The sequence below is a fragment of the Pollachius pollachius genome (assembly GCF_949987615.1).
Source record: "Pollachius pollachius genome assembly, chromosome: 2".
NCBI lineage: Eukaryota > Metazoa > Chordata > Actinopteri > Gadiformes > Gadidae > Pollachius > Pollachius pollachius.
Genome location: NC_136935.1, coordinates 17,555,368 through 17,580,726, shown reverse-complemented (window position 1 = coordinate 17,580,726; position 25,359 = coordinate 17,555,368). Strand labels below are relative to the sequence as shown.

The following is a 25,359-nucleotide window of genomic DNA, read 5'->3' as shown; positions in this document are numbered from 1 at the left end:
CGTTGGACACTATGGCCGACACAATATATATGTAATGTTTATTGAATGCAATTCATTATGGTGAACACACATACACAAACACACATTGACAAAATGAGGGAGTTAAGCAGGGATGAGTGGAGACACTTTGCAATGTAAAGCATTATGGATGAATTTCTGCAGTCCATGTCTACTAATAGCAAGGCTTCGATGGAGCGCTGCCTTGAGTCTATACAGAAAAGGGTTGTCATAATCCTTATCTTAGATCCTGCATTCCCACTATGCTATATAACTATGTTATAGATATGAATCTAAAGTCTGATTTGTGAGACTACATTGGAGACTATACACACATATAAAGGAGAAGGGGAGCTGTTTCAATACACTCAATATATAGCATTCAAATTTGAACACTGATATATTAATGTTTGTTCCTGAATAAAACATCTTTACAAAGGTTTTTTAACATTAATATTTATTCAGTTTTAACTCCAACAATATCCAATTTAACCAAAGGTATAACCGGAAACACGTCTTTCATGCAGTCATGGCTTGTCACACGCTGCCCCCTATCGTCTTTTTGCTTTCAAAATGTACCCAATGGCAGTCAAGCTTACTGACACAAGTAACGAAATCTCTTGCACGACGAAACCTCCTCGTCGCTGATTGGTCGTTTCCTGAGAGCGTGACGCTACGCTACGAACCAAACTTCACTATCTTGGCATTGATGGAAGAGGGAGGGGAAATTTAATGGCCGTCAATACCACTTCAAAATACAAAAAGTCGGGATAATCTCGAGTATTCACATTGTTTGGCTCACCAATAACGTCCACCGTTCCTAACCACGGTTCAGAGGACATGCACGGACGTGGAGCGGGCTTGTGGTCTAGTTTGATAGGGCAGTGAACGGACTTTAGCCGCCTGGTTAGTAGGACTGGGGATAAGGCCTAGCCGGCTGGATGCTAAAAACCAACTAGTCCATCACAGGAGTACAGTGGTGAGTGTGGTTTCTGTTTTTGTCCACCTTCGGAAATATTTCTCACACCAACTAGGGCTCGGGGTTGTTCTTGTGTTCCTGCTTGTTTCGACATCCCCAAGGACAGTGTAAACAGGAGAGTGGTGTTAGCTTAGCCACCGTGTTGGGGCTAACTTTACTGTAACTTGGAAACATGACTCGACCCCCAAGTCGGAGTTAACGTGCGGCTAACCATATGTTATGGTGTCCGACCTAACCTGTGCCGTTAACTCTTTCTTGCCTTGGCTGTCGATCCATGTATTGTACTGGAGTAGCTGCGTTGCGTTAGCCTCCATATAGTAAGGTAGTGCTGTTAGCAGCGACGTTTTGGTGAAATCCATGAGGATCACTGCTTACCCATAAGCTAACGTGAATGTTAGAAGATGCATGGATTGGGGTCGGACATAATCTGACAGATTCTCTCTTTAAAATTATATCAAATCAAATGATAAATGTCGATGTGACTCATTTCCTTTGCAGAGATTAATAACGTAGTCTTGTGAACAAACATTTTGTATAGTTGTGATCAACATCGTTTCAATGTGGCAATCATTCATCCCTAATGTGTCGTAGAGCTCACTATTATTAATGATGTATTTGGCCTCTCATTTTTTAAATGCAGTAGATCAACCCCTATTCCCATCAAATATGTTATCACTCTGGTGACGGTTATAACGTATAGTTTAAAATTAGTTAAAAGCCAGTTGTCACAATGTTTCCTAGAGTGACTGTACATTTGTAGAGGAAGGTCACTGAATCAATTGGTCAAATTTCTGTATGAAACTGAAACTGTTCCTCCTCTTTCCACAGAGAATATGTAACATAGAGAAAGCAACATGACATCACGATTTGGTAAAACATACAACCGTAAGGGGGGAGAAGCCAACTCTAAATTTGAAGAGGTCTTCTCTAATAAAAAACCCACTCTTACCACTAAATGGGGGGAGACAACTTACAAGGCACAATTGGGGACAAAGAGGTCATCTTTAAAGTCTGATGTTGCTGAGCTCCCCAAGCGGCCCAGGCTTGAGGTCGACAGCGACAATGATGAAGACCCCTTTGGATTCGACAGCGATGATGAGTCAAAGACTGTCACCTCTCAGACAGCTACACAGTCTAAATCAGAGGATGGACATGCAACATCAAAACCTGCATCGGGACAGGCGACTGCCACAAAGGCTGCTGTGGCCTCCTCTGTCACTTCTGCTGGTAAGTCTTACTGACTATAAACATTCTATGAATGCTGTTCATAGGTAGCACCATGTGTCAATGGTTTGCAATGCTCAGTGGCTAGCACTGCAGCCTCACAACAGGAAGTTCCCGAGTTCGAAGCCACCATCAAGCCTTTCTGGGTGGAGATGTTAATGTCCTCATTTAACATATTTATTCAATGTATTTGCTACATTTTTGTAGTAATTGTTATCAACATCATAGTTTCAAATGGTAGGTACAGTTATTGCATTTCCATCCAAGTATTATGAATGCAATAGCAATTATGCATGTTTAGATGAATGGAATGGTGGTTTAGAGACTTAAACAGAACAATTACACGCTTAATGTTAGTGCATCATAAAGGAAACATGCATAATGTATTAAAATGTGAGGGGTAATTTGCACATTGCAATCAAACTGATCTATATGTCTATGTTAGGATGCTGTTATTTTTTAACAAAGCGTGTCTTGATTGTGTGTTCATTTCCCAATCAACAGCCAAGCAGACTTCTGAAGAGAAGTTGGTGAAAAACAGCCAGTCGTCTTGGACCAGAACCACAGCATCCAATAGCATCCAGAAGCCTGCAGCCGCATCCTCCTCTTTAACGTCGAGAGACCGCAATCCAACAGTGACCTCCTCACTAAGCATGGATGCCACTCTGTCCAGCAAAGTCTCTTCTCAAATGCTACCTGGAGGAAGCTGGAACTCCCAGTTCACCTCCACCTCGTCGTCCTCAGAAGGCATGAGTCAGGAAGAGAAGGCGCTGGCCTCGGAGCCTCCAGCAGAGCCCGTGGAAAACGTTGAGCCGTCGCCGTTTACCCTCAGGACGGCAAACTCTAGGAAGTACCAGCGGCCTGGTCGAGACTCTGCCTCCTCAGATAGTGCGGATGGCGGCGTGGCCCCTGAAACCCCCTACGCTGATGCCAAACCCAACACCACAGTGGGCACCGGTGTCGCCAAAACTGCCGCGAATGCTAACACCGCGGCCGCTAAGGCACCGGCGGCCGGCCGAGGTAGAGGCCGGGTAAGGGACTACACGGTGCTGCACCCTTCCTGTCTGTCGGTCTGCAACGTCACTATCCAGGACACCATTGAGCGCAGCATAGACGAGCTGGTGGCCCCGGCGGCACCCGCCGACCTGGGAGAGGCGGGCCTGATGAAGAAGAAGTCTGACGTTCAGCTAGCCAAGAACACCAGGTAGGACGATGTTGGTGGTGTCTAGTTGGGTCGAACCCGATGCCACTTTATTTCTTCAGGTTGATATTGTGTCAATATTATTTTGTTCTTTTCGTTTTCCAACTTTGGGCAAGAATTTGATACACTCAAACTCAATTAGTGCCACCATTTATATTTGCGAACTTTGAACTTTGCATTGCAATAGTTTATAATAAGGATTTCTGCTTCATTTCTGTGACTTGTTGGTCACATTTATTTTATTGCAATGATGTTTAGATTTGTGTGCTCCAGGTTCCGACCAGTCAAGACGAAGAAGGACACCAAGCTAGAGTTCTTCGGCTTCGAGGACAAGGAGGACCACGGCGGCTCGGAGGGCTCGGAGGGGGGTGTGGCTGGCGGCAGCAGCAGCTACAAGATCAAGTACTTTGGCTTCGACGAGCTCAGCGAGAGCGACAGCGACGAGGAGGGCTCCCAGGTCAAGGAGAGGAAGAAGGCCAAGAAGGCTGCTGCGGCGGCAGCGGCGCTGGCTGCCCTTAGCGCCAGCGTGGACAGCCCCCACACCAGCGACTCTCAGGACAGCCAGACCAGCAGCAACACGGGTACGGCCGGTGGGTATAGGGGGCGGTGCTCCAGGCTGGAATACTATTATGATTACATTGGCCATTATTGTGTTCTTCCTCGTTACCACTTTCCCAAGCAAATATTCCCATTGGCGTTCTGTAACTTTCAAATAACTTAACTTCGTTTGGGCGATTCACAAACTTAAGAAATGACACGTTGTTGCATGTTTCTTATGGGAAAACTTTCCTTGCACAATAGCAGGAAATAATCTTGAGGGGCTCCCAGAAGAGGATACTGCTGTATTGGAGATCAATGGCCAGAATTAAAGCAGTGTTTACCTTTCAAATAGGCTAAATGTAAATCAATTGGTGGATTTCTTTCCATTGGTTTCCATTGGCTTGGACAAAAAAGCAATATGTCCATTCACAACGCGTCTTATTTTGTGTTCAAAATACAATTTTAGAGTCAACAAAAATCTAACGCTCTGTGATCTTTTTTTATTATTATTATGTTTTGTCAAGCATCACTGTTGTTTGATATTGCACCAATGTCAATACTTGCACAATGTTTGTCTTCTTGCGCTTGAGTCAACTGGACTTCGGCTAATAAAACCTTTTTAAAGCGATCAGAACCTCATTCCCACCCATTGCATTTCCTAACAGATGGTCTTGACTTCACGGAGGACCCCATCCCCGGAGCCCCTGACGGAGCGAAGGTGCGCTCAGGGAAGCCGGGTGACAAGTCAAAGGAGCTCACCACTGGTTTCAAGAAGATCTTCAGCGGCCCCAAGAAGGTGGGCCCTCTAGTGGATGTTTTGGTTTGAGTGTGTGTTCTCCACACAAAAAACATTCTGTAGCTGCAAAGTGTTGAGCCATCAAGTGGTAATCTTTACTTATTATTTCATAACAATGCTTTCACCGATTTGCACACCTCTGCCCTTTCTGATCGTGGGGAGTGCATGGCATTTACACTAATGACACGGCTTTTAGCTGTGCAGTTGGTTTTTTAACAATGGCTCCTGGTCGTTTACCAGCAGTTTTTTCCGATGCTGGGTCATTTGACACAGTTGCAGGTATTGACTCTAGGTCGTATAAGTTAGCGTTTCTTCCTCGGGCAACGTAATTTAATTAAAGTCTCCATGGAAAAATCTGTAAGTCTGTTTTAGCTCTCGCCCGCTGTCTCTAATATGTATGCAGCCTATCTGCATAATGCTGTTCCCAAGGCAACAGTGAGAGCTATTTGCTTCATTCATTTATTGATCCATAATCCACTTGTCCATTCTGTTATTCATTTCAATCTGTGGAACGGCCTCCACGTATTCTGTTCTTGCTTGGCCTAATTGAAATGACTTATAATATGCATATGAATGCTTGTCTTCCCAGTCTCCTGCTAAAGCCTCTTACAACGCGCGCCACTGGAACCAGCCCGAGCCCGAGGAGATTCCTCCACCACTGGCCCGCGCGCACACCGCTCCCGTAAGATCTCAAACGCTCTCCCTGGCTAACAGAACCACCTCATCTTTTAGTAGATGCTGCTCCGTAAAAGTTTGGCCGAGTGTTTATCCTGTTGTCCGGTGTTTGGATCCCCAAGGCTGGGAGAAACCCCCGGGACAGCATGCTTTTACGATATGATCTACACTGGAACGTTCCCGTCCACTCTATGGAGTAACTCCTTGCACTCTTGTGTGGATAACACGTTTGGGTGCAACCAGCCTTCCTACCAAAACAGCCTCAACAGTGGATACAGCTCTTCACTGAGATTATCATCCCCACCTGATCAAATCATACATTTTATTTCATTTGTATATCTTTTAGGGATACGGTTCATTGGTTTATTGCCATCGGCAAATACAATTCATAATAAGACGTTCACTGATAGCAGGGGCAAATGTTTGTTAGTCTGTTGGCAAACATTTTGAAATGGTTATTATTTACCAAAAATTGTTAGTCATGGGAAGGCTTTCTCGTTCAAAAGATAATATGATGCTAATATTTTATTTTATGATTTATTTGTTTCCACGGCACAAATGGTCGAATAAATAGCAGCAAAACAGAGTAAACAAAAACAAACCATTGTTAGCGTTATTATCGGTATGGGCCCTAGCAGTTCAGTAACAATTTGGCCTCTGTTTCGCTTCCTCAGCCCACCTTGTCGAGCGGCAGCAAGGACAGCACCGCCCACAAAGACGACGGGCTGTTCAAGGCCCCCCCGCCGCCCAAGGTGATCAAGTCAGAGACCCTTCCCACCAGGCTCCACCAGGACATCGTGACCGCGCTCAAATGCAGGAAGGAACACAAGGAGGTGAGCGAGGCGCCCGATGGCGTGCTGCCATGTTTGCTGATGAAATGTTCTGTCCATAGATTTGTATTTACTGAGCAACGCTGCTCGGGGTCAGAGTTCAACCCAGTGTAGTGTCGTGGAGTCCAGCCAACAGCAATCCAAATCTGCGGGGGGGGGGGGGGGGGGGGGGGGGGGAGTTGGTAGTTGGACCAGCAGTCCTAAACGGCGAAAGGGGTTTATTTGAAGCAATGCGTTGGTTATCGTCCTCAATTCAGATTACAAGCATCAACTGACTAGTGTCATCCCTCTGCACCTCTCCTCTGTGACACTGTGACATATTGGCAGCAGCTGTGCTTCACCCAAGTAGGCGCTACACACTGGTGGTCAAACCCCTCCACATACACTCACTAGGCAAAGCGCTTTGATACCACGAAAAGCACTATGTAAATGCAATTCATTATTATAACTTAATTTCTTTCTCTCACTTTTCTTGTAAAACCAGTATCAAACTCAAAATAATTATATTTTTATATCTATAGATAGATGTTTATAGATATGCTGGCTCTTATTTGCTCTTAGTATGAGTCGAACAATAGTGATTTGAATGGCTTCCTGGCAGATGGGTATCTTGGCATAAAATAAATTAATCAGCCAGCCACAGATGTGCTCAGGTAATCCATACTGCTGTTCCTATAAATCTCTGTAGCCAAAAGGGTCCCATCTCTTCCCTCCTGCTGAGTGCAGACTCACACAGCCATGTGTGTTTTCTTTGAATAGAGCTGACACTGCTAATGGAAGCACTAGCATACGGCTGCTAGGCAATCTAAAGCTCCTCTATGAGGGTGTGTCTACAAAAACACATGCCCACTGTTGGCACACAAACACACAGCAGTACGTTTTAACCGTGCTCTGTCCCTTCACAGCTGTACACCGTGGTGCAGCACGTGAAGCACTTCAACGACGTGGTTGAGTTTGGAGAGAACCAGGAATTCACAGACGACTTCGAGTACCTGGAGACGGGGCTGAAGAGCACCCAGCCGCTCAACACCAGGTGCCTTAGGTGAGGAGGAGGAGACGGCGACCCTAGCCGTGTGTTTTTGTTTGTGACAGGAGGGCAGAGGGAAGGGGCAGTGGTCTTTTGTGCCGGACCTGTACACTCAGTACCCGCACTACATTTTAATTGTTGCTCTCCTGCTCGGGAAGTTGTTGTTCCTACAGTGCGCTGTGTGCCTTTTGTCATTACTTAGTTGGGCTTGACTGTGCCTACTATCTGATGAGGCAGACTATCTGTTTATGGTATCATTTTTTTCCACCCTGAGCGCACAGGAGCCTCCTGTGTCGGCAGTGCACTGCCTTTACCGTGGGGTCTGGTTCTTTGTATTGCATGTAATAGAGTCTTGGAAGTTGTTTTCATAGGAGGGGGAAAGAAGCAGGGAATGGGGCATTAAACGTTGAATCAGTAGAAACGTCATGCCTCTAAACCTCAGGAGAACACGATCCATGTTTTGTTGCAGCTCCGATGTATTGCTTCACACTTCATTCCTTCAACGGTTTGGGGAACTAAGGGCAGGGCACGCAACATGTCTCACATCGGTCCATGATGATAAATCAGTCTGCCTTTTTAGGCTATTAAATGCTTTTTACAACTTAATCTAAGTTAATAAATACTACAATAACCATTGGAACCAGTGATGAATGATAAAAAAGGACGCTTCAAATCCCTCCCTGCCCCCAGCTCCCATTTCAGCCGTGTATGACCATTTATTTCTCAGATTTCTGAGTTATGCGTATCTCTTCCACGTTATGTGTCCTTGAATGAGTGTTAATTGTATTGGTTTTTGATAAACGATGAAAGGCCCTACAAAGAGTGCAGTCTCACCGGTTTCAGTGAGGTGTGGCCACACTTGCAAGACGATGTACTCTAATGACCTCAAATGTTCCCATTGTATTTCCAACGGATTAGATACTCCTGCAAAAAGGGAAAACAGTATCCCGCTAAAGTGTTATTGAGTGTTATGAGACGCCAGAGTTCACATAGTAGTTCTTTGTGAAACATGTTTCACCGAGTGTTATTTTCAGAACTGTACAGGTTGTAAAGCATTTCTATAGTGGATTCTTGAGTGGCGATGAACCGTATAAGGGGCAGATGGTTTGCTTTCAATTGTATTTTTATTTTTTTTGTTATTTCACCTTGCTTGCCTCTCCCAATATCCATCTCACCGCCACCTCACCTGTCTTTCTTTCTCCCTCCCTCTCCCTCCGGTCTCCAGTATAATCAGCCTAGCCACGCGCTGTGCCCTGCCTGGTTTCAGGATGCATTTGCGGGCCAGAGGAAAAGTGGCGCACGTTTTCAAGATGATCAGCGACGCACCACAGCATCCGGTCAGTGAAACTCTTAATTCTTGCTTTTCCCTGTATGTCTGATTGACAAGTGACTCAACCAAAATAGCATTTTGATCATTTGTTAATTCTTCGATTTTAACTTTGTAATTTTGTCGATGCCCTTGAGCTTTTATTAAATGTCTTGCGGTCTTCTCAAACGGACATGATCTGTTTTTGTAAGTTTTGATCAGGTCACAACCAACTTCCAAAAGCATCCAAATCCTCATTACCTTTCAAGGGTGGCAATTTGCATAAGTTAGTACCATCGGTGACCTTATGCGTTTCCCATGGTCCTTCAGGCATAATTAAAATATATTTATTCCAAATCAATATTTACCCAATTAGAGGTTTGCAAGCACACCTATCATCAAAACAGACATTTAAATTCGAAAAACTATTTGGCTTGCCATTCCAGTGGCAAGCTTTCATTTTGGTTTTATTCTGTTTAAAGGAAGTTCTGACCTGGTCTGGGAGTGAAGCCCTGACCCTGTAGCCTGGCTATTGCCAGACCAAGCGTAGACCAATCGTAGATTGCACGTTTGACTGGGCAAGCTGCCGTCATTTTCTTCAGCACAAGAGGCGTGATCAATGGGCCTTAAATGACTCTATGGATCAATGTCCGCAATTTGCTGCTTGCCGTCGTTTCCCAGTCGTCATTGTGCTTAACCAGCCAATAGCGCGCAAGGGGAAAAGCCAGCTTGGTGATTGGCTCCCGCAGAAACGTGTCGGAAGCAGGAAGAAATGTATTAATCTTCTCCAGACCCTTCTGCAGGGCGAACTCAAATCACCAGCAGAATGGGCGAGGCTACCCAGTTTACTGACCCAGTGTAGTTGCAAGCTGGCAAGCATCCCATAGTGAAAAAATGTATGTTCCATATGGTCCCAGAACCTGGCTCTGTGCACCGCGGCCCTGATGTACATCCTGAGCCGCGACCGGCTGAACATGGACCTGGACCGGGCCTGCCTGGAGCTGATGATCAAGCTGCTGGAGATGGACCAGCTGATCCCCCTCCAGCCGGCCCCCCAGGACCCCCAGGACCAGCAGGACCAGCCGGACCAGCTCACCCCCAAGGAGGTGGCCAAGGTCAAGGAGAAGATCCGCAAGCTCTGCGAGACGGTGCACAACAAGCACCTGGACCTGGAGAACATCACGGTGAGCCGCGGCCACAGCACGCAGTGCCAGATTCGCTTTGTATTTGTAGTGCGACCCCAAATAGATGTAATCATGAAGTTTTAATGGAGCACAGCACAACGAGCATGAACGTACATGGCCCTTTCTTTTCTTTGTATAAGAAAGATTGGACTTGTGCTGGTTCCGTGTGCTTTGGGCTGTACAATGATTCTCCACGCCTCGCGTTTGGATTGTTATGGATTGGTCGGCTAGTGCTTGAGGTGGATACTGCAGTTATTAGAGCAGCATCGATGGGAAGGGGGGGGGGAAGGGTGGGAAATTGGTTCAATATCAGGGTAGTTGTACCTAGAAGTATCCCTGGTAAAGAGGTGATGCCAGATGTGTGGAATGCTGATGCTGTATGGAACCTAAGGGGGTTGTCGTCGTCGATGCATTATGCTTTATATGAAGGCAGTGGAAAAGGGCTGGTGGGCTGAGTGATTCAACACTGCTGGTGCTGACCCTGTCTGTCTGTCTGCGTTTCTGTACCAGACGGGCCACCTGGCGATGGAGACTCTGCTCTCTCTGACCTCCAAGAGGGCCGGGGATTGGTTCAAGGAAGAGCTGCGTCTCCTCGGGGGTCTGGACCACATCGTGGACAAAGGTGTGTGTGTGTGTGTGTGTGTGTGTGTGTGTGTGTGTGTGTGTGTGTGTGTGTGGGGGGGGGGGGATTTATGGTAAGTCAATTTATCAAATACAATTTTGTTAATGTATTAATGACTGAAGTGAATAATCGATTACGTTTATTCACTTTGTTTGCTACTAAATGTTGCAGTTATATTTAAATATTTGGATCATTATAAAAGGAATAGTTTTGTTTTTCTTTGCTTCTTGTAAGAAAAAGCTAGCACACTTAGGACATAATTTATGATTCTGCAAACTTGTGATGGCCTTTGCTATTATTTATGGCATTTTATAGACCAAGTGATTAATCGAAAAGATGGCGTTAGATTAATCGCCTATGACAATCATCGTTAGTAGCAGCCTGTGTGTGTGTGTGTGTGTGTGTGTTAGTGTGTGTCTGGGTATCTTGAAGATGCGGATGATTCTTTTTGTTCCTTTCAAATGTTAGTGAAAAGAGTGGCAGAGCTTTTTGATCCCACTCTGAAACTGTGAAATTGCATATTAATTGTTTGTGTTTCCCCACAGTGAAAGAGTGTGTGGAGAACTTGAGCGAGGAGGACGACAAGGAGAACCTGGTGGCCTCCTTGTGGGGAGCGGAGCGGTGTCTTAGAGTGCTGGAGAGCGTAAGTACCACTCCGCGTGCCCTCCGCCACGCTCAAGGGCAGCTGTAATTGAACGCAGTGGCGGCCGAAAAGAACAGCAGATTCAACCTTTAAAAAATATATCTTAACATTTACAAATACAGCATCCGACTGAGAGTGTCATTAATCAAGTGTCTCGCTCTTCTGATCACCGTCTTCCATCTTCTCTCTGATGGACACGTGGAACCGTTACAGGTGACGGTGCAGAACCCGGAGAACCAAGGCTACCTGATCGCCTACAAGGACTCTCAGCTCATCGTGTCGGCCGCCCGGTGAGAAATACAGAAGACCCAACGTATAGAAGATTCTCGCACTACTTTCCAAAATTCTTCCGTATTTATTTTCGAAGGACTGAATGATTCTGTTGGAAATAATCTGCCCTCCCGTGCCTCGCTCTCTCTCGTGTCTCCCTCCCCTCCCCCTTCATAGTTGCTTTGCTCGTCGCACTGCGCTGAGTTCACTGCTCATTTGCAGAGCTTGATTAGCCGCTAGCTATTGGCAGGCATGTTCCCCAAGTATGGAGACGGATGGAGAAATGTGGCGTCGTGCGGCCTGCAAACCTTATCTGATTTAGCATATTAATTAAGGCACAGCCAATTGATCAGCCAGGCAGCCAGCCAAAAGGGCAGATAGTTATACAAATGTGATCCGCAGTGCCTATCTCTAGCTCGTTAATTTTGGTGGACTGACCTGCCTTGATCGCCTTCCAATGTTTTTGAAAGTTTGAAATAGTGTTAAAAGTAACCACGGTTGTGCTTCAGCCAGTTCTGTCACAGCCATGTGCTCTTGGTCCTAACAGTGTGTGTGTTTTTGTGTCTCTCTCTCCAGAGGCTTGCGCTGCTGCGAGGACATGATCCAGCGCTACAGCCGCGCTCTGAACAACAGCTCCCTGTGCCCCGGATCAGAGCTGCCCCACTGTAGCTTCAGCAACGTGGGCAAGGCCGTGGAGGACTGCATGCGGGCCGTCATCGGCGTGCTGCTCAATCTCACCCACGACAACGGTAAGTCCTCCACCACGCCATCCGTTTCATAGACCAGGTAAGAGAGGTAATCCCCGCCCGTGTTGCCAAGGTAAAAGTCACTGTGGGAAAAGGAGCCAGCGATTAACACAGGCTTTCCAAAAATCTTTCTTTTTTTGTTGTTGTTATTTTTGGTCTCCAAGGCTTGAGCATGTGCTACACAAATCAATGTGCCAGTTGTTGTTGGCTGGTCTTCAACCCTAGCCGGACGTTGCCAGATCAATTCGTAAATGTGTATTACCCTGAAACCTCTGTTAGTTTTATATTTCGAAGGGTTGTTATCGACGGGCGCAGACCAAAATGCCTCATGACGCAATTCGGTAGACCTATTGCCAATCGGAGCAACCAAACATGTGACACATCAGTGGCAACCATCTTGGATGTTTATCAAAATGCCTCAACGGCGCCCCTATTGGGCGTTCCTCTGTACTGTCATCGTGTTAGACCTGCCCCATTCTAGATTTACGGTTGTGATTGTCCTGGCCCAGGCCAGTACTGCTGGAAATTTGTCAGATTGGCGTGAGGCCAGTTTGCCAGAGCAGATATAACCTGAGCTGGCAGATTTGGCTTCTGAATAAATTTCATAGTGTGGCTACGAGATAGTTAAAAAATACACTATGAACCACAATGGCTCTATAACAATAATATGGTCACCACTTCCCCTCAAAAAGCTAATATAGTATACACAAATTATTATTTCTTTCAATTCTTGGAATGCATTTTTCAATTCGAGGGTTCAATTCATTTTTTTTTTCTAAATGTTTATTGTTGAATGAATATATCATTTCTATCAGCATTGTATTATACAGCAGTGTAGCTTCAAAGTGGTCAGGCTCCCCTAACCTTTGAGTCAGACTACTTGAGTTATGAAGGGTGCTTTTACAGGCTGTTTGTTTGTACGCCACAACGATAGATGTCAACGGTGGGCCAAATCTATCTGGGACCACATCAGCCAAGCCAAGGCCACTGCCTGTGCTGGTGCATGTGCGTGCCTGGCCGAATTAATCTCGGTGAATAATATAAGGCCCACTTCAAATGGCTGCTGCCGTCTGAGGTTTGATAATGAGGGATCATGAGAGCGGCCAGGCTATCAATTTAGCAGGTAATCCAGATGGAGTCGTGGATATGAATATTAACGTGTCTGTTCTGTAGCGTCTCCCCATGTTATACATCACTGTGCCCCAACATAACAAGTGGTCTGTGTTTGTGTGCAGAGTGGGGGAGCACCAAGACGGGGGAGCAGGATGAGCTGATCGTGACGGCCCTCAACTGCGTGCTACGGGCCCCCCGCTACATCCCCCAGGAGCAGCGCTTTGACGTCCGCGTCTTGGTGAGACCGCCCGGACACACGGAGTGCCTCTGTGTTAGGCGGAGGTCTGCGTTAGGCGGAGGTCTGCGTTAGGTGGAGGTCTTCGTTAGGCGGAGGGCTGCGTTAGGCGGAGGTCTGCCTTAGGCGGAGGTCTGCGTTAGGCGGAGGGCTTCGTTAGGCGGAGGTCTGCGTTAGGCGGAGGGCTGCGTTAGGCGGAGGGCTGCGTTAGGCGGAGGTCTGCGTTAGGCGGAGGGCTGCGTTAGGCGGAGGTCTGCGTTAGGCGGAGGGCTGCGTTAGGTGGAGGTCTGCGGAGGTCTGCGTTAGGCGGAGGTCTGCGTTAGGCGGAGGTCTGCGTTTTGGCGGAGGTCTGCGTTGAGCAGAGGTCTGCGTTAGGCGGAGGTCTTCGTTAGGCGGAGGTCTGCGTTAGGCGGAGGTCTGCGTTAGGCGGAGGTCTGCGTTAGGCGGAGGTCTGCGTTAGGCGGTGGGTTGCGGTGTAACGGGAGTGCTGTTGTGTAATGTGAAGTACTATTGTGTTAGAGGGGTCATTATGGTCGCTTGCATAACTTCCCTGTGTCGTCCAGGCAGCAGATTGCCATTGCATAAGGGCAGGCAGTATGTTGACGAGACTCCTGTATGCATGGACGAGGGGAGCCGTTGTCTTCTGCCTGTGCCTAGGGCTTGGCGATACGAACCAAAATGATATCACCATCGTTGTTTTTTTTTATTGATCTTATTGATCTAATTATCACTGTATATAATTTATAATAATATTACTAAATTTACGATAAGAGATTCCTCCTTAGGACAGAACCCCCCAAACCAGGAGGTTAATTATGGTTTAGAATATGTGATTCCTATCACATCAAATGCTTGTTTCAACTTGGTTCAAACATAAATTACACTGAATATTGATGAAATAAAATAAAATGTAAACAACTGCTGGGATTCCCCTCTCATCAAATGCCTGGTTTCAAACATCTCTCAAAAGGACATTGATTCAATACAATAATAAATATTTAAACGACGGACCGAGCAGAGCTGAGTACAACATGTTTGGGAAACATATTCGCCCTTGCAGCGCATACTTATTATCCATGACTCATTAACTGAGCTTCTCAGAGCCCTGTTTTTCAACCCTGCTGATAGTTGCGCAGATTATTTATTTGTATCTGTTCGATTTCTTTTCGTACAGGGTGATGGCTGAAAAAGCAGACCCATGTGATGAATGTCAAACTTCAAAAGTTGAACTAGGAGGAGGGTTGGACTGTTGGGGGGGAGGAGGAGGGTGAAGCTAACAAACTCAAGCTTTGGTAGGGCTCTGGGGTGCTGCCTGCTGAGGACTGGTTGCAGACATATTTTGTACTTAATGCTAGTCTGTATTTGGTCAGACTTCAGGTAGTGGAAACCATTGCCAAATAACCGAAATGCATTCACCTTCTTGAGTATAATATCTTTGTCTTTGGCCTCGTTTTAGTAGTTGAGTATTAGTACCCTACTCGACACAAAAGGTCATCGTGAACTGTTGTGCGTGGGAGGGACAGGGCACTAGCCCCTGTCAGGGGCACGCATTTAGCAGACCGAGTGGTCTGGGAGGCGCTCGGAGGTATGAGACTTCCATGTGGGGATTACTCTCAGTTGTTTGTGGGGCTCTGCATGCGTGTAAATCATCACGCTCTGACGGATTCTGTTGTATTCCGCATTGACGGTGGGAGCTGCACAGTCAGTGATTGATGCTGTTAAATGTATATCAGAAATGTATTTTAAAAGAGGTCACCGTTATCTCGGCCGATTTTATCGCATTAGATTTTAATATTGATTTATCGTCCAGCCCTCCTTGCGCCCTTTTTATTTTTCTTTAGTCTTTTTGGGCCTTTCTGTTTGCGTGTGGTTCGTTTAATGTCCTCTTTTTCCCTTGTTTGATTTTATCGCCTCACCTTAACAAACCCTTCTCTTGATTACCAGGGTCTGGGCCTGCTGATTAACCTGGTTGAGTACAGCTCCAGGAACCGCCACTGTCTGGTGGAGATGGATTACGCTCTGTCAGAGGGCTGCCTGGACGACAGCAGTCTGGGGCCGCCCGCCGAGCCAGCACCAGCCGGCCAGGGGGAGGAGCCTGCATTGCCATGCCAGGGGGAGGAGCCTGCATTGCCATGCCAGGGGGAGGAGCCTGCAGCGCTAGGGCAGGGGGCGGAGCCTGCAGCGCCAGTGCAAGGGCAGGGGGAGGAGCCAGTAGGGAAGGGGGAGGAGCCTGCTGCCCCCGTACCAGGTGAACCTTCGGCCGACGATGAGGACAAACCCCCGGCCACCGGGGCTCTGGCTGCCCTGGTGAAGGTAGGCATCCCGCCAGGTCCTACACTCCTGTCAAAGACTCTGTTAATGATCAGTGAATGATGAGTAATTTTGTGATACCCTTAACACACTTGTACAAACACATTTTGCTTGTCCTCCATTTTGTATATAAAATATTGCGCTTCAGCAGTTGAAAATATCGGAGCTTTTTAAGTGTGGTGCTCATGATGCAGCAGAACCCTCCATATTGATCAAGGATAAGCCCCTTGATTCATATATTGACCGTTGAGTAGTATGGTTTCTGCCTAAGAAATTCCGGGCTGCTAAGAAATTCCTTCAGTGCTCAGGGCCACAATGTCAAATGTAAGTTGGAATATATCTAGAAACTAAGTCTCTTATGGATCCACTTATTATTTTAATTTTTTTTAACATCCTCCGGCTTTAATGCTCTGAGCTCTTGGGACGTTTTGACGGAGATTGAGTGCACACAAATAACTTGGGCTGACCTCCTGACTTGACTCCAAGTCATCGTCTATACCAACTTGTTTTTCTTCCCTCATTTTGCTCCCCTTTTGAATTATTAAGAAGTCCTGGGCCCCATCGGAGCAACAAATACATCTCCTTAACGAGTCGTGACATCTGTCTCTCTCCTCTTCCCCCTCTGTCTCCTCTTCCCCCTCTGTCTCCTCCTCTCACTCTGTCTCCTCCTCTCACTCTGTCTCATCTTCTCACTCTGTCTCCTCTTCTCACTCTGTCTCCTCTTCCCCCTCTGTCTCCTCTTCCCCTTCTCACTCTGTCTCATCTTCTCACTCTGTCTCCTCTTCTCACTCTGTCTCCTCTTCTCACTCTGTCTCCTCTTCCCCCTCTGTCTCCTCTTCCCCCTCTGTCTCCTCTTCTCACTCTGTCTCCTCTTCCCCCTCTGTCTCCTCTTCTCACTCTGTCTCCTCTTCTCACTCTGTCTCCTCTTCCCCCTCTGTCTCCTCTTCCCCCTCTGTCTCCTCTTCCCCTTCTCACTCTGTCTCCTCTTCTCACTCTGTCTCTTCTTCTCACTCTGTCTCCTCCTCTCACTCTGTCTCCTCTTCCCCCTCTGTCTCCTCTTCCCCTTCTCACTCTGTCTCATCTTCTCACTCTGTCTCCTCTTCTCACTCTGTCTCCTCTTCCCCCTCTGTCTCCTCTTCCCCCTCTGTCTCCTCTTCTCACTCTGTCTTCTCTTCTCACTCTGTCTCCTCTTCTCACTCTGTCTCCTCTTCCCCCTCTCTCCTCTCCCCCCTCTGTCTCCTCTTCTCACTCTGTCTCCTCTTCCCCCTCTCTCCTCTCCCCCCTCTGTCTCTTCTTATCCCTCTCTCTCCTTGCTCTCTCTCCTTGCTCTCTCTCATCTCCTTCCTCTTTTCCCCTCATCCTCTCTCTCCTCTCCTTCTTCTCTTCCCCTCATCCTCTCTCTCATCTCCTTCCTCTCTCTCATCTCCTTCCTCTTTTCCCCTCATCCTCTCTCTCCTCTCCTTCTTCTCTTCCCCTCATCCTCTCTCTCATCTCCTTCCTCTCTCTCCTCTCCTTCCTCTTTTCCCCTCATCCTCTCTCTCCTCTCCTTCTTCTCTTCCCCTCATCCTCTCTCTCCTCTCCTTCTCCTCTTCCCCTCATCCTCTCTCTCCTCTCCTTCTCTCTCTCGCCCCAGCTCTTCCTGGAGCGCGAGCGGGCCGCCATCCTGGCCGAGGCCAAGACCGATGACCTCATCAGCGAGGCGCCCAAGCCGGCGCTGGACCAGAGCGGGGAGTGGAAGGAGACGTCCGGGGAGATCCAGTGGGTGGCGGCCGAGACCAAGGAGGGGGCGGAGCCGCAGGAGCCTGAGAAGAAGGAGGAGGAAGAGGAGGAGCTGGACCTCAACAAAGGTACTCCCGGGCCTCTGATGCAGCGTGGCTCACGGCGGGAGCAGAGACTCCACATTAGTTATTTATCGGATCAGTCCGATAATGAATGGATGTTTAATGGAGGGGTATTTTATATCTGCTCTTAAAGTCGTGCACACTATGTAGATCTCTGAACCGGCACTATGCCATTTTGTGACTGCGGCCATTGCATTAAGGGCAAACACTTTGCCAGCGTCCGTTTTGTTCCCAATTATTTTACTTGACGAGCTTCTCTATTGTCCACGGCACTAACAACTAAGGAGACTTTAAATCCATTTTGGTCTGGGAGCAACAGGCAAAAAAAACATCCTAAAGCGAATAATGTACAGTATCTCACAAAAGTGAGTACACCCCTCACATTTTTGTAAATATTTTATTAAATCTATTCATTGGACAACACCAAAGAATTGACACTTTGATACAATGTAAATTAGTCAGTGTACAGCTTGTATAACAGTGTAAATGTACTGTCCCCTCAAAATAACTCAACAAAGAGCCATTAATGTCTAAACCGCTAGCACGAAAAGTGAGTACACCCCAAAGTGAAAATGTCCAAATTGGGCCCAAAGTGTTAATATTTTGTGTGGCCACCATTATCTTCCAGCACTGCCTTAACCCTCTTGGGCATGGAGTTCACCAGACCTTCCCAGGTTGCCATTGGAATCCACATCCACTCGTCCTCGAGGACATCACGGTGCTGATGGATGTTGGAGACCTTGCGCTCCTCCACCTTCCGTTTCAGGATGCTCAATAGGGTTTAGGTCTGGAGACATGCTCAGCCAGTCCATCCCCTTTACCCTGAGCTTCTTTAGCAAGGCAGTGGTCCTCTTGGAGGTGTGTTTGGGGTCGTTATCGTGCTGGAATACTGCCCTGCGGCCCAGTTTCCAAAGAGAGGGGTTGATGCTCCGCTTCAGTATTTCACAGTACATGTTGGCCCTAATGGTTCCCTCAATGACCTGTAGCTCCCCAGCGCCAACAGCAGTCATGCGGCCCCAGACCTCGACACTCCCACCATCATGCTTGACTGTAGGCAAGACACACTTGTCTTCGTACTCCTCACCTGGTTGCCGCCACACATGCTTGACACCATCTGAACCAAATAAGTTGACCGTGGTCTCATCAGACCACAGGACATGGTTCTAATACATGGTTTTAATACATGTCCTTAGTCTGCTTGCTTCAGCAAACTTGTTTGCGGGCTTCCTTGTGCATAATTTTTAGAAGAGGCTTCTTTCTGGGACGACAGCCATGCAGACCAATTTGATGCAATGTGCGGTGTATGGTCTGCACACTGACAGGCTGACCCCCACCCCACCTACCCCTTTAACCTCTGCAGCAATGCTGGCAGCACTCCTACGTCTATTTTCCAAAGACACCCTCTGGATATGACTCTCAGCATGATCAGAGGCAGAGCCATGTTCCCCTCTCTTCGGAAACTCTCTTCCAGCACGATAACGACCCCAAACACACCTCCAAGACGACCACTGCCTTGCTAAAGAAGCTCAGGGTAAAGGGGATGGACTGGCTGAGCATGTCTCCAGACCTAAACCCTATTGAGCATCCTGAAACGGAAGGTGGAGGAGCGCAAGGTCTCTAACATCCATCAGCACCGTGATGTCCTCGAGGACGAGTGGATGTGGATTCCAATGGCAACCTGGGAAGGTCTGGTGAACTCCATGCCCAAGAGGGTTAAGGCAGTGCTGGAAGATAATGGTGGCCACACAAAATATTAACACTTTTGGACATATTCACTTCGGGGTGTACTCACTTTTGGTGCCAGCGGTTGAGACATTAATGGCTCTTTGTTGAGTTATTTTGAGGGGACAGTACATTTACACTGTTATACAAGCTGTACACTGACTACTTCACATTGTATCAAAGTGTTCATTCTTCAGTGTTGTGCCTGAATAGATTTATTAAAATATTTACAAAAATTAGGGGTGTACTCACTTTTGTGAGATACTGAATGTTTTGATTTGGTGTTGCCTCGCTGCGCTTAAACTCATCTTTTTTTGTATATCAATATGATCTTAATTCTAAGACTTGTACGTTTTCTAATTTTCAATCATGTGTTGCAAATGGAGCTGTAGCGTAGAGATCAGCACACGCCAGGCTAGCGTGGTTGACACCTGTGAGGGATTAGCATCTTTGTTGCCAGGGAGCTGTTGTAACCAGGCTTTGTGCAGGGTTGTGGAAGAATCACTAAACGTCAGATATTAACACCGAACCAACCCGGAATCACACATGCATTAATATGCATGAGCATGTTCCTCATTTACACATAAATAGACATAACGGCATACCATTTGAAAAAGAATGAATTTTGAGCAGATATTCATGGTCTGACGTGAAGCAATCTAAAGTGGGACGAACACCCACATTCAGCTGTCACAGTCCAGGCGGGTCTTATGCTGTGGTCTCAGCAGCTCATCGGCATACACTGCCGCTCCCACCCAGACTCAGACCACAGATTTACCCATTCCTTCACCAGTCGACACTGCTTTATTCCGGAGCAAGAATATCCGATTACTATCTTACCTGCACAAAGCCTAAACTCAAGACTGATACATGGTCGGTTAACAACTTGTGACTTATTATTGAGCTAGTTGACTTCCTGGTGTCCAACGTACAGACAATTGCACAAAAAGAACGTGAGTCAGCATGTTCATCCCAGCTCAGCTACTTCTATGAAGAGATCCCCATCAGGCCAGCCTAGTCCATTGAGGTTTGGAATGTTATGTTTAGATCAAACCTCACCAAAACACGTTACGCAACTCATCGCAAATAAAGACCCGGTTCTGATATGCAAACCTTGTCAGAAGAGAAGGTCCCTTCGGAATGTGAAAGGGATGTGCGAGGCTTTTATTTTGGGGCGCAAGGGTCACAGCCCTGCTCTTCTGGGGTTTGCTCATTTGGAGGTTGTTGGTGTCATGACAGTAATCCTGTGCTGTAATGGTGGTCACAGTCTTTGCTTTGTGCATGTGTGTCCCTGTCACTGTGCAGCTCTGCAGCACGCTGGCAAGCACATGGAGGACAGCATCGCAGCCTCCTACACTGCCCTGCTGTTGGGGTGCCTTTGCCAGGGGAGCCAGGTACACGTGCACACACACCCCAACACAAACAAAGACACAGACCCGTGCCAACACATCCCCATACATACACACACACACACACACACGCATGTACACATGCGCAATTTTCCCTACTTACAATTAACCAATATTGTACACAGTGTTTACTGATGAAAAAAACGGATGGAGAAAGTTAGCGTTGTTCTGATATGCACGCACACTAACTAACTGAGAGTGTCAGGGGGCTTTACAGAAGAGCAGTTTTTTTGGTCAGACAGATTGGCTGCTGTTGTTGAATAAAATGAGATATTCATTAGAATGTGGTAGAAATAGAGGTTTCTTTTTTGAATAGCGTGATCGTTTCCTTAAATTTTCATTATATAAAGCCACTTGCAATTTGCTATATATGAAAGGCTTGACTTATCTGTAGGTCAACCACGACAGCAGTGGGTTATTTGATAATATTGGGTGTTTCAGAAATGTCCTTTAAGATCAAATCCCTTGTCATTTCTCTAAGAGTTGTATCCCTTGGAGGATAAGGACTGGTGTAAATCAATTTTCCATATCGCCTTGCATCTTCAAACAAAATAACCAATATGTGCCGGTGTCATCCATCTGTGGTTCTGTCCGGAGCCCGCAGGCAGAACTGTTGCTGTGGTCAGCAGCATCCACTTATACCATGTTTTCAGGCATCATCTCTCATTCTTAAACCTCTTTGTTCAAAGGAAGCCAGGGGGTATTGGTGTAAAAAAAACATTTTGAAAAGCGAATAACTGTGATGCATAGGACTTTGGTTACTCTCTCTGTCCAGCTGTCACAAAACACAGATGTTTTGAGGATTTTATAAGTAACCGAATATGACACATAATGAATCATTGACTTGTATTGTGCGGACCACAGCAGACCTCTCTGTGAATCGGGATGAGGAGTACCCTGATCTTCATTAGCAGTTTTCTGACGTCATGTTAAAAATAGCATTGACTGTATGAGAGCATTTGTCGCAGGATATTCCTACTTTCCATGATAAAGGGCCAGAAGGGATTAATGACGCTTTCATTCTGGGATTTTATTAATTCTTTCACGATTTGTTTGTAGTTGCGCTCAATCAACTTTGATGTATTTTCCCTATACGTTCCTTTTTTAAAGAAGCCACCATCCAGCGGGTGCTCAGACAGGTTGCAGCTTTTTGACACGTGTTTGCATCTGCGCTCTTAATTTACTGCTACATTCCCCATCTGTGTGTGTGTGTGTGTGTGTGTGTGTGTGTGTGTGTGTGTGTGTGTGTGTGTGTGTGTGTGTGTGTGTGTGTGTGTGTGTGTGTACTGGCTTGTATCTCCTCATGCAGACGAATGCGACTACTGTGAGGGAACACCTACCCAAAGGAGACTTTTCCATCATGACGGAAATGCTGAAGAAGTTCTTGAACTTCATGAACCTCACTGTGAGTATACGCTGTCCTCTGCAAGCTGTGTTGTTAACGGGCTGCAACCTTCTCATTAGTGCTGATTACGAGGCCGGTTTGTGTTGCGAGTGCGAGGGGTTGGTGAGTGTAAACAGAATTAGGGACATCAGAACAAATGCTCATGTTGTGGCTACATTTCTAAGAGTGGGTTGGCAGCTAATTGGGCTTTACAGGAGTGATGGATAATTGGATGGTTTGCCGTTAAACGTGGGACTCTGGGAGCCGGTGATGATGTAAGGGCATCAGCCCACCTTATTCCTGTAGGGCCTTGAAATCCTTTCTGTTTTAAAACTGCCGGTATTTCACAGCAATGTCCGTGCATTTGCAAAGAGTTTGTAATGGACTCCACTAGTGCAGTGCCCAATGAAAACATGTTGGTTCACAGGGCCAACCCTTTGGCTCATGGTATTGCTGCTGGAGGCTTTTTAGTGAGCTGCTCGCTGCAATTACCCAGGCCCTCAGCAGTACAGCTGGCCAGTGTGAAGTCGATCGGATCAATTGTTGACAGACATGCGCACATGCACTCCTCTTATTCTAGTTAAATGGGATTTTAAAGCCTGCACACGGTCCACTCTTGTGCCAAGGACAATATTAAAACAGGTTCCCATCCCCTGAAACACTGCTCGTACTTTATGGGTATATCATTCATATAATCTAAAAATATTTAGCTATTTGACAAACAAACCGAACGATATTTATGAAAGTATAAGCAGGCTGTGTCTTGTATTTATTAGGACGTATAACAACCCGAGGAAATTGTTTTTAAACACTGTTCACAGCCACCTCAAAATGCAAATGTCATGCACCTCATTTAAATACTAATTTGAACATCAACACACCGGTACCTTTTTAGCGATCCACACACATACTTTCTCTGGGCCCCATCTGTAATTTTTGCATGCGGCGCATAATCCTGAGTATACCGGCAGCGTTGTAACTATGTAATTCCAGTAAGCTGGGAACACGCCGCAGTCGAGACTTTGCATGAATTAACGATTCGATTGAATTGCACACCATTCAGAGTTGCACACTCGCCCCGAGCCGTTTCATGTCAAGGAAGCCCTTTCTTGTGAAATCAGTAGTTACCTGTTCTCCAATATTGACATGTTTTCTTCTTCTCTCCCACTCCTCCCCCCTCTCTCTGTTCCTCCCACGCTGCCGCCGGCCCGCTGTCATCTCTCTCTGTCTGCCGATCACTCGGCCTGCCATCAGTGCTCCGTGGGTACCACAGGACAGAAGTCCATCACGCGGGTTATCGAGTACCTCGAGCGATGTTAACACACCTCTCTGTCTCTCTCTCTCCTCTCTCTTCTCTCTCTGGCTCTCTCTCTAACTCTCTCACTCTCTCTCTGCCTCGCTCTCCCTCCCTGCCTCTCTGGGCCCCACACACACGCACACACTCTGCAACCACACACACCGACTGCACAGCGAGGCGGGGGGAGAAGGGTGGCGGCGAAATGTCCGCCATGAATGGAGCGACAGGGCGTGTCGTCTGGGCGATGTCCCACAGTGCCCCTCTAACTGCAGATCACGGCCAATTGTGACCTGCACCCCGGTAATATGGTGAGGGAAGACCCTCAGCCGCGCACCAAAGCCATGGGGTCCCATCGACGGCGCGGCCAAACCCATCCATCCCTTTTGACTTGCTATGCGTACCCTTACATCTACAGGGTGGTCCAAAGTGCGACGCCTGGTCTAGCCAGATGCCTATCTAGGAGTCTGGACCGGTCCCGGTCGCCCGCCCTCTCCCCCAGTAGGATTGCATCCCTTTAACAAGGAACGGTACTCCACCCAACGGTGGAGTTAATGGTTGGGGCGGGCGGGGGCGTATGTGGTCGCTGGGGCAGGGTCGGTGCTTAACATTGTGCCGTCACAGAGTGTTTGTTCTCAACAGGAATGCTTGGCCCAAGTGGGAACTTAAGATTTCATATTTCATAGATCATTGCATTTTAATATGGTCCCACAGCCGCGAGCGAGGATGGGAACCGGCGACTGGAAAGCACGGCTTGCGTTCATGAATCTTTAGAGCGGTCCATACGTGTCCATGATACCTTATTTTTATGTTTTTCAGACACGACCCGTTTTAAAGTGAGAGTCACTGTGTTTAGGATAAGTTCATGCCTTTATCAACGTGCATGTTTTATTACTGGCTTGATGGTGGATAAAAAAACGATAAGATAAGCTTTTATGATTTTCTTCTGATTTGTTTTTTTTACTATACAGATGTAAAACAAACTGAGATTTTGTTTTCTGATAATGGCATGGTTTCTTCTTTTGATTTTATTTAAACATTTTCACAAGTTAGTTTTGATAAAATTAGTCTTAGGGTTGGGCTTCTAACGTTTGTGTCCTTGGCTGAGCGTGGCACCAAAATCAAATATTACGAATTATTGAATGTCATACTACTACTTTGCCAGTATCAGTCAGAGTTTTCTAGATATTTAATTTGGAATCCATTAAGTATCGTATAGTTAGGGATTTAAACTTGTTTGTCTTAGAATACTCAGTATTGAGCCTTGTTTTAAAATGTGTGTTTCTGAGTTTGAAGGGGTCCATTTTACCATGTTTTTATTTCCTCTCCGTTGGAGTGCCCTTGGACATGCCACATATACCACATATGCTACAGCTCCGTTGATGGACATAGGTTTTGAACTGCTGTGTGTAGGACTCAAGCGAAAACTACTGTCAACTAATTTTAGCAGGATAATTTTTTATGTTTATTTCTTGTTCACTTGTGTTGTGGATTGCATCTCATAGTCTAGGGATGTCCTTTATACCATTCACTGACGGATTTGACCCGTGGACGATGGAAGAGGCACGATCCACCCATAATGCATTGGGCTCATTGAAAACACGTCAATTGGTTTAAAGCACCAATCTCAAGTACTCTTGTTAAATCAATAACTGAACGAAGGACAGCCATACCTTTTAATGAGTTGATTACCTACGTTGTATCTGTTTTTGAATTCAATGAATATAATTGCGGTTTTATGTAAATGAATTACTTTGCTAAATTTGGTCTGAAATGGGATAATGGAATGTAAATAGTCCTGTACATAGTGGTAAGCAGATGTTTTAAATGCTTGGACTACTTTTTTTCTTGAAGCTAATATTTTTATTTTATACAATATTTCTCAGTTCATGATTTGACAAACAAAAGTTTTTGAGAACTGCAGGAGGAAACCAGTTTGTACCTCTTTCAGTGGCATTGTCTTTGGTTACGTTGTAAATAGCTGTTTAAAGAATTGCTACTTTTAAATACA

At 46.5% G+C, this 25,359-nt stretch overlaps 1 protein-coding gene across 4 annotated transcripts; it reads left to right on the top strand.

Moving 5' to 3' along the window:
* Window positions 1–713: 713 nt before the first annotated feature.
* wapla (WAPL cohesin release factor a) lies at window positions 714–25,359 on the top strand. 4 transcript variants are annotated; one of them, XM_079728849.1, is made up of 20 exons: window positions 714–976; window positions 1,805–2,203; window positions 2,705–3,404; window positions 3,675–3,982; window positions 4,607–4,737; window positions 5,327–5,419; window positions 6,087–6,245; window positions 7,148–7,284; window positions 8,495–8,606; window positions 9,493–9,759; window positions 10,270–10,381; window positions 10,927–11,024; window positions 11,238–11,314; window positions 11,871–12,043; window positions 13,276–13,391; window positions 15,333–15,701; window positions 17,332–17,545; window positions 20,567–20,655; window positions 21,980–22,075; window positions 23,309–25,359. In XM_079728849.1, exons 2-20 carry the CDS (start codon window positions 1,831–1,833, stop codon window positions 23,372–23,374), a joined length of 3,690 nt encoding a protein of 1,229 aa, XP_079584975.1. In that variant the 5' UTR covers window positions 714–976; window positions 1,805–1,830; the 3' UTR covers window positions 23,375–25,359. The 4 variants fall into 4 exon arrangements, with proteins under 4 accessions (XP_079584975.1, XP_079584974.1, XP_079584973.1 ...); XM_079728848.1 differs by having other exon boundaries at window positions 3,675–3,991; XM_079728847.1 differs by having other exon boundaries at window positions 3,660–3,982.

What these genes read in the sequence shown, in the direction of transcription:
- wapla (XM_079728846.1), top strand. Translation starts at nt 1,831, where the DNA reads ATGACATCACGATTTGGTAAAACATACAACCGTAAGGGGGGAGAAGCC. An exon ending in GCAGGAAGGAACACAAGGAG is followed by an intron (nt 6,246 to 7,147) that starts GTGAGCGAGGCG and finishes GTCCCTTCACAG; the next exon opens with CTGTACACCGTGGTGCAGCA. An exon ending in GCTTTGACGTCCGCGTCTTG is followed by an intron (nt 13,392 to 15,332) that starts GTGAGACCGCCC and finishes CTTGATTACCAG; the next exon opens with GGTCTGGGCCTGCTGATTAA.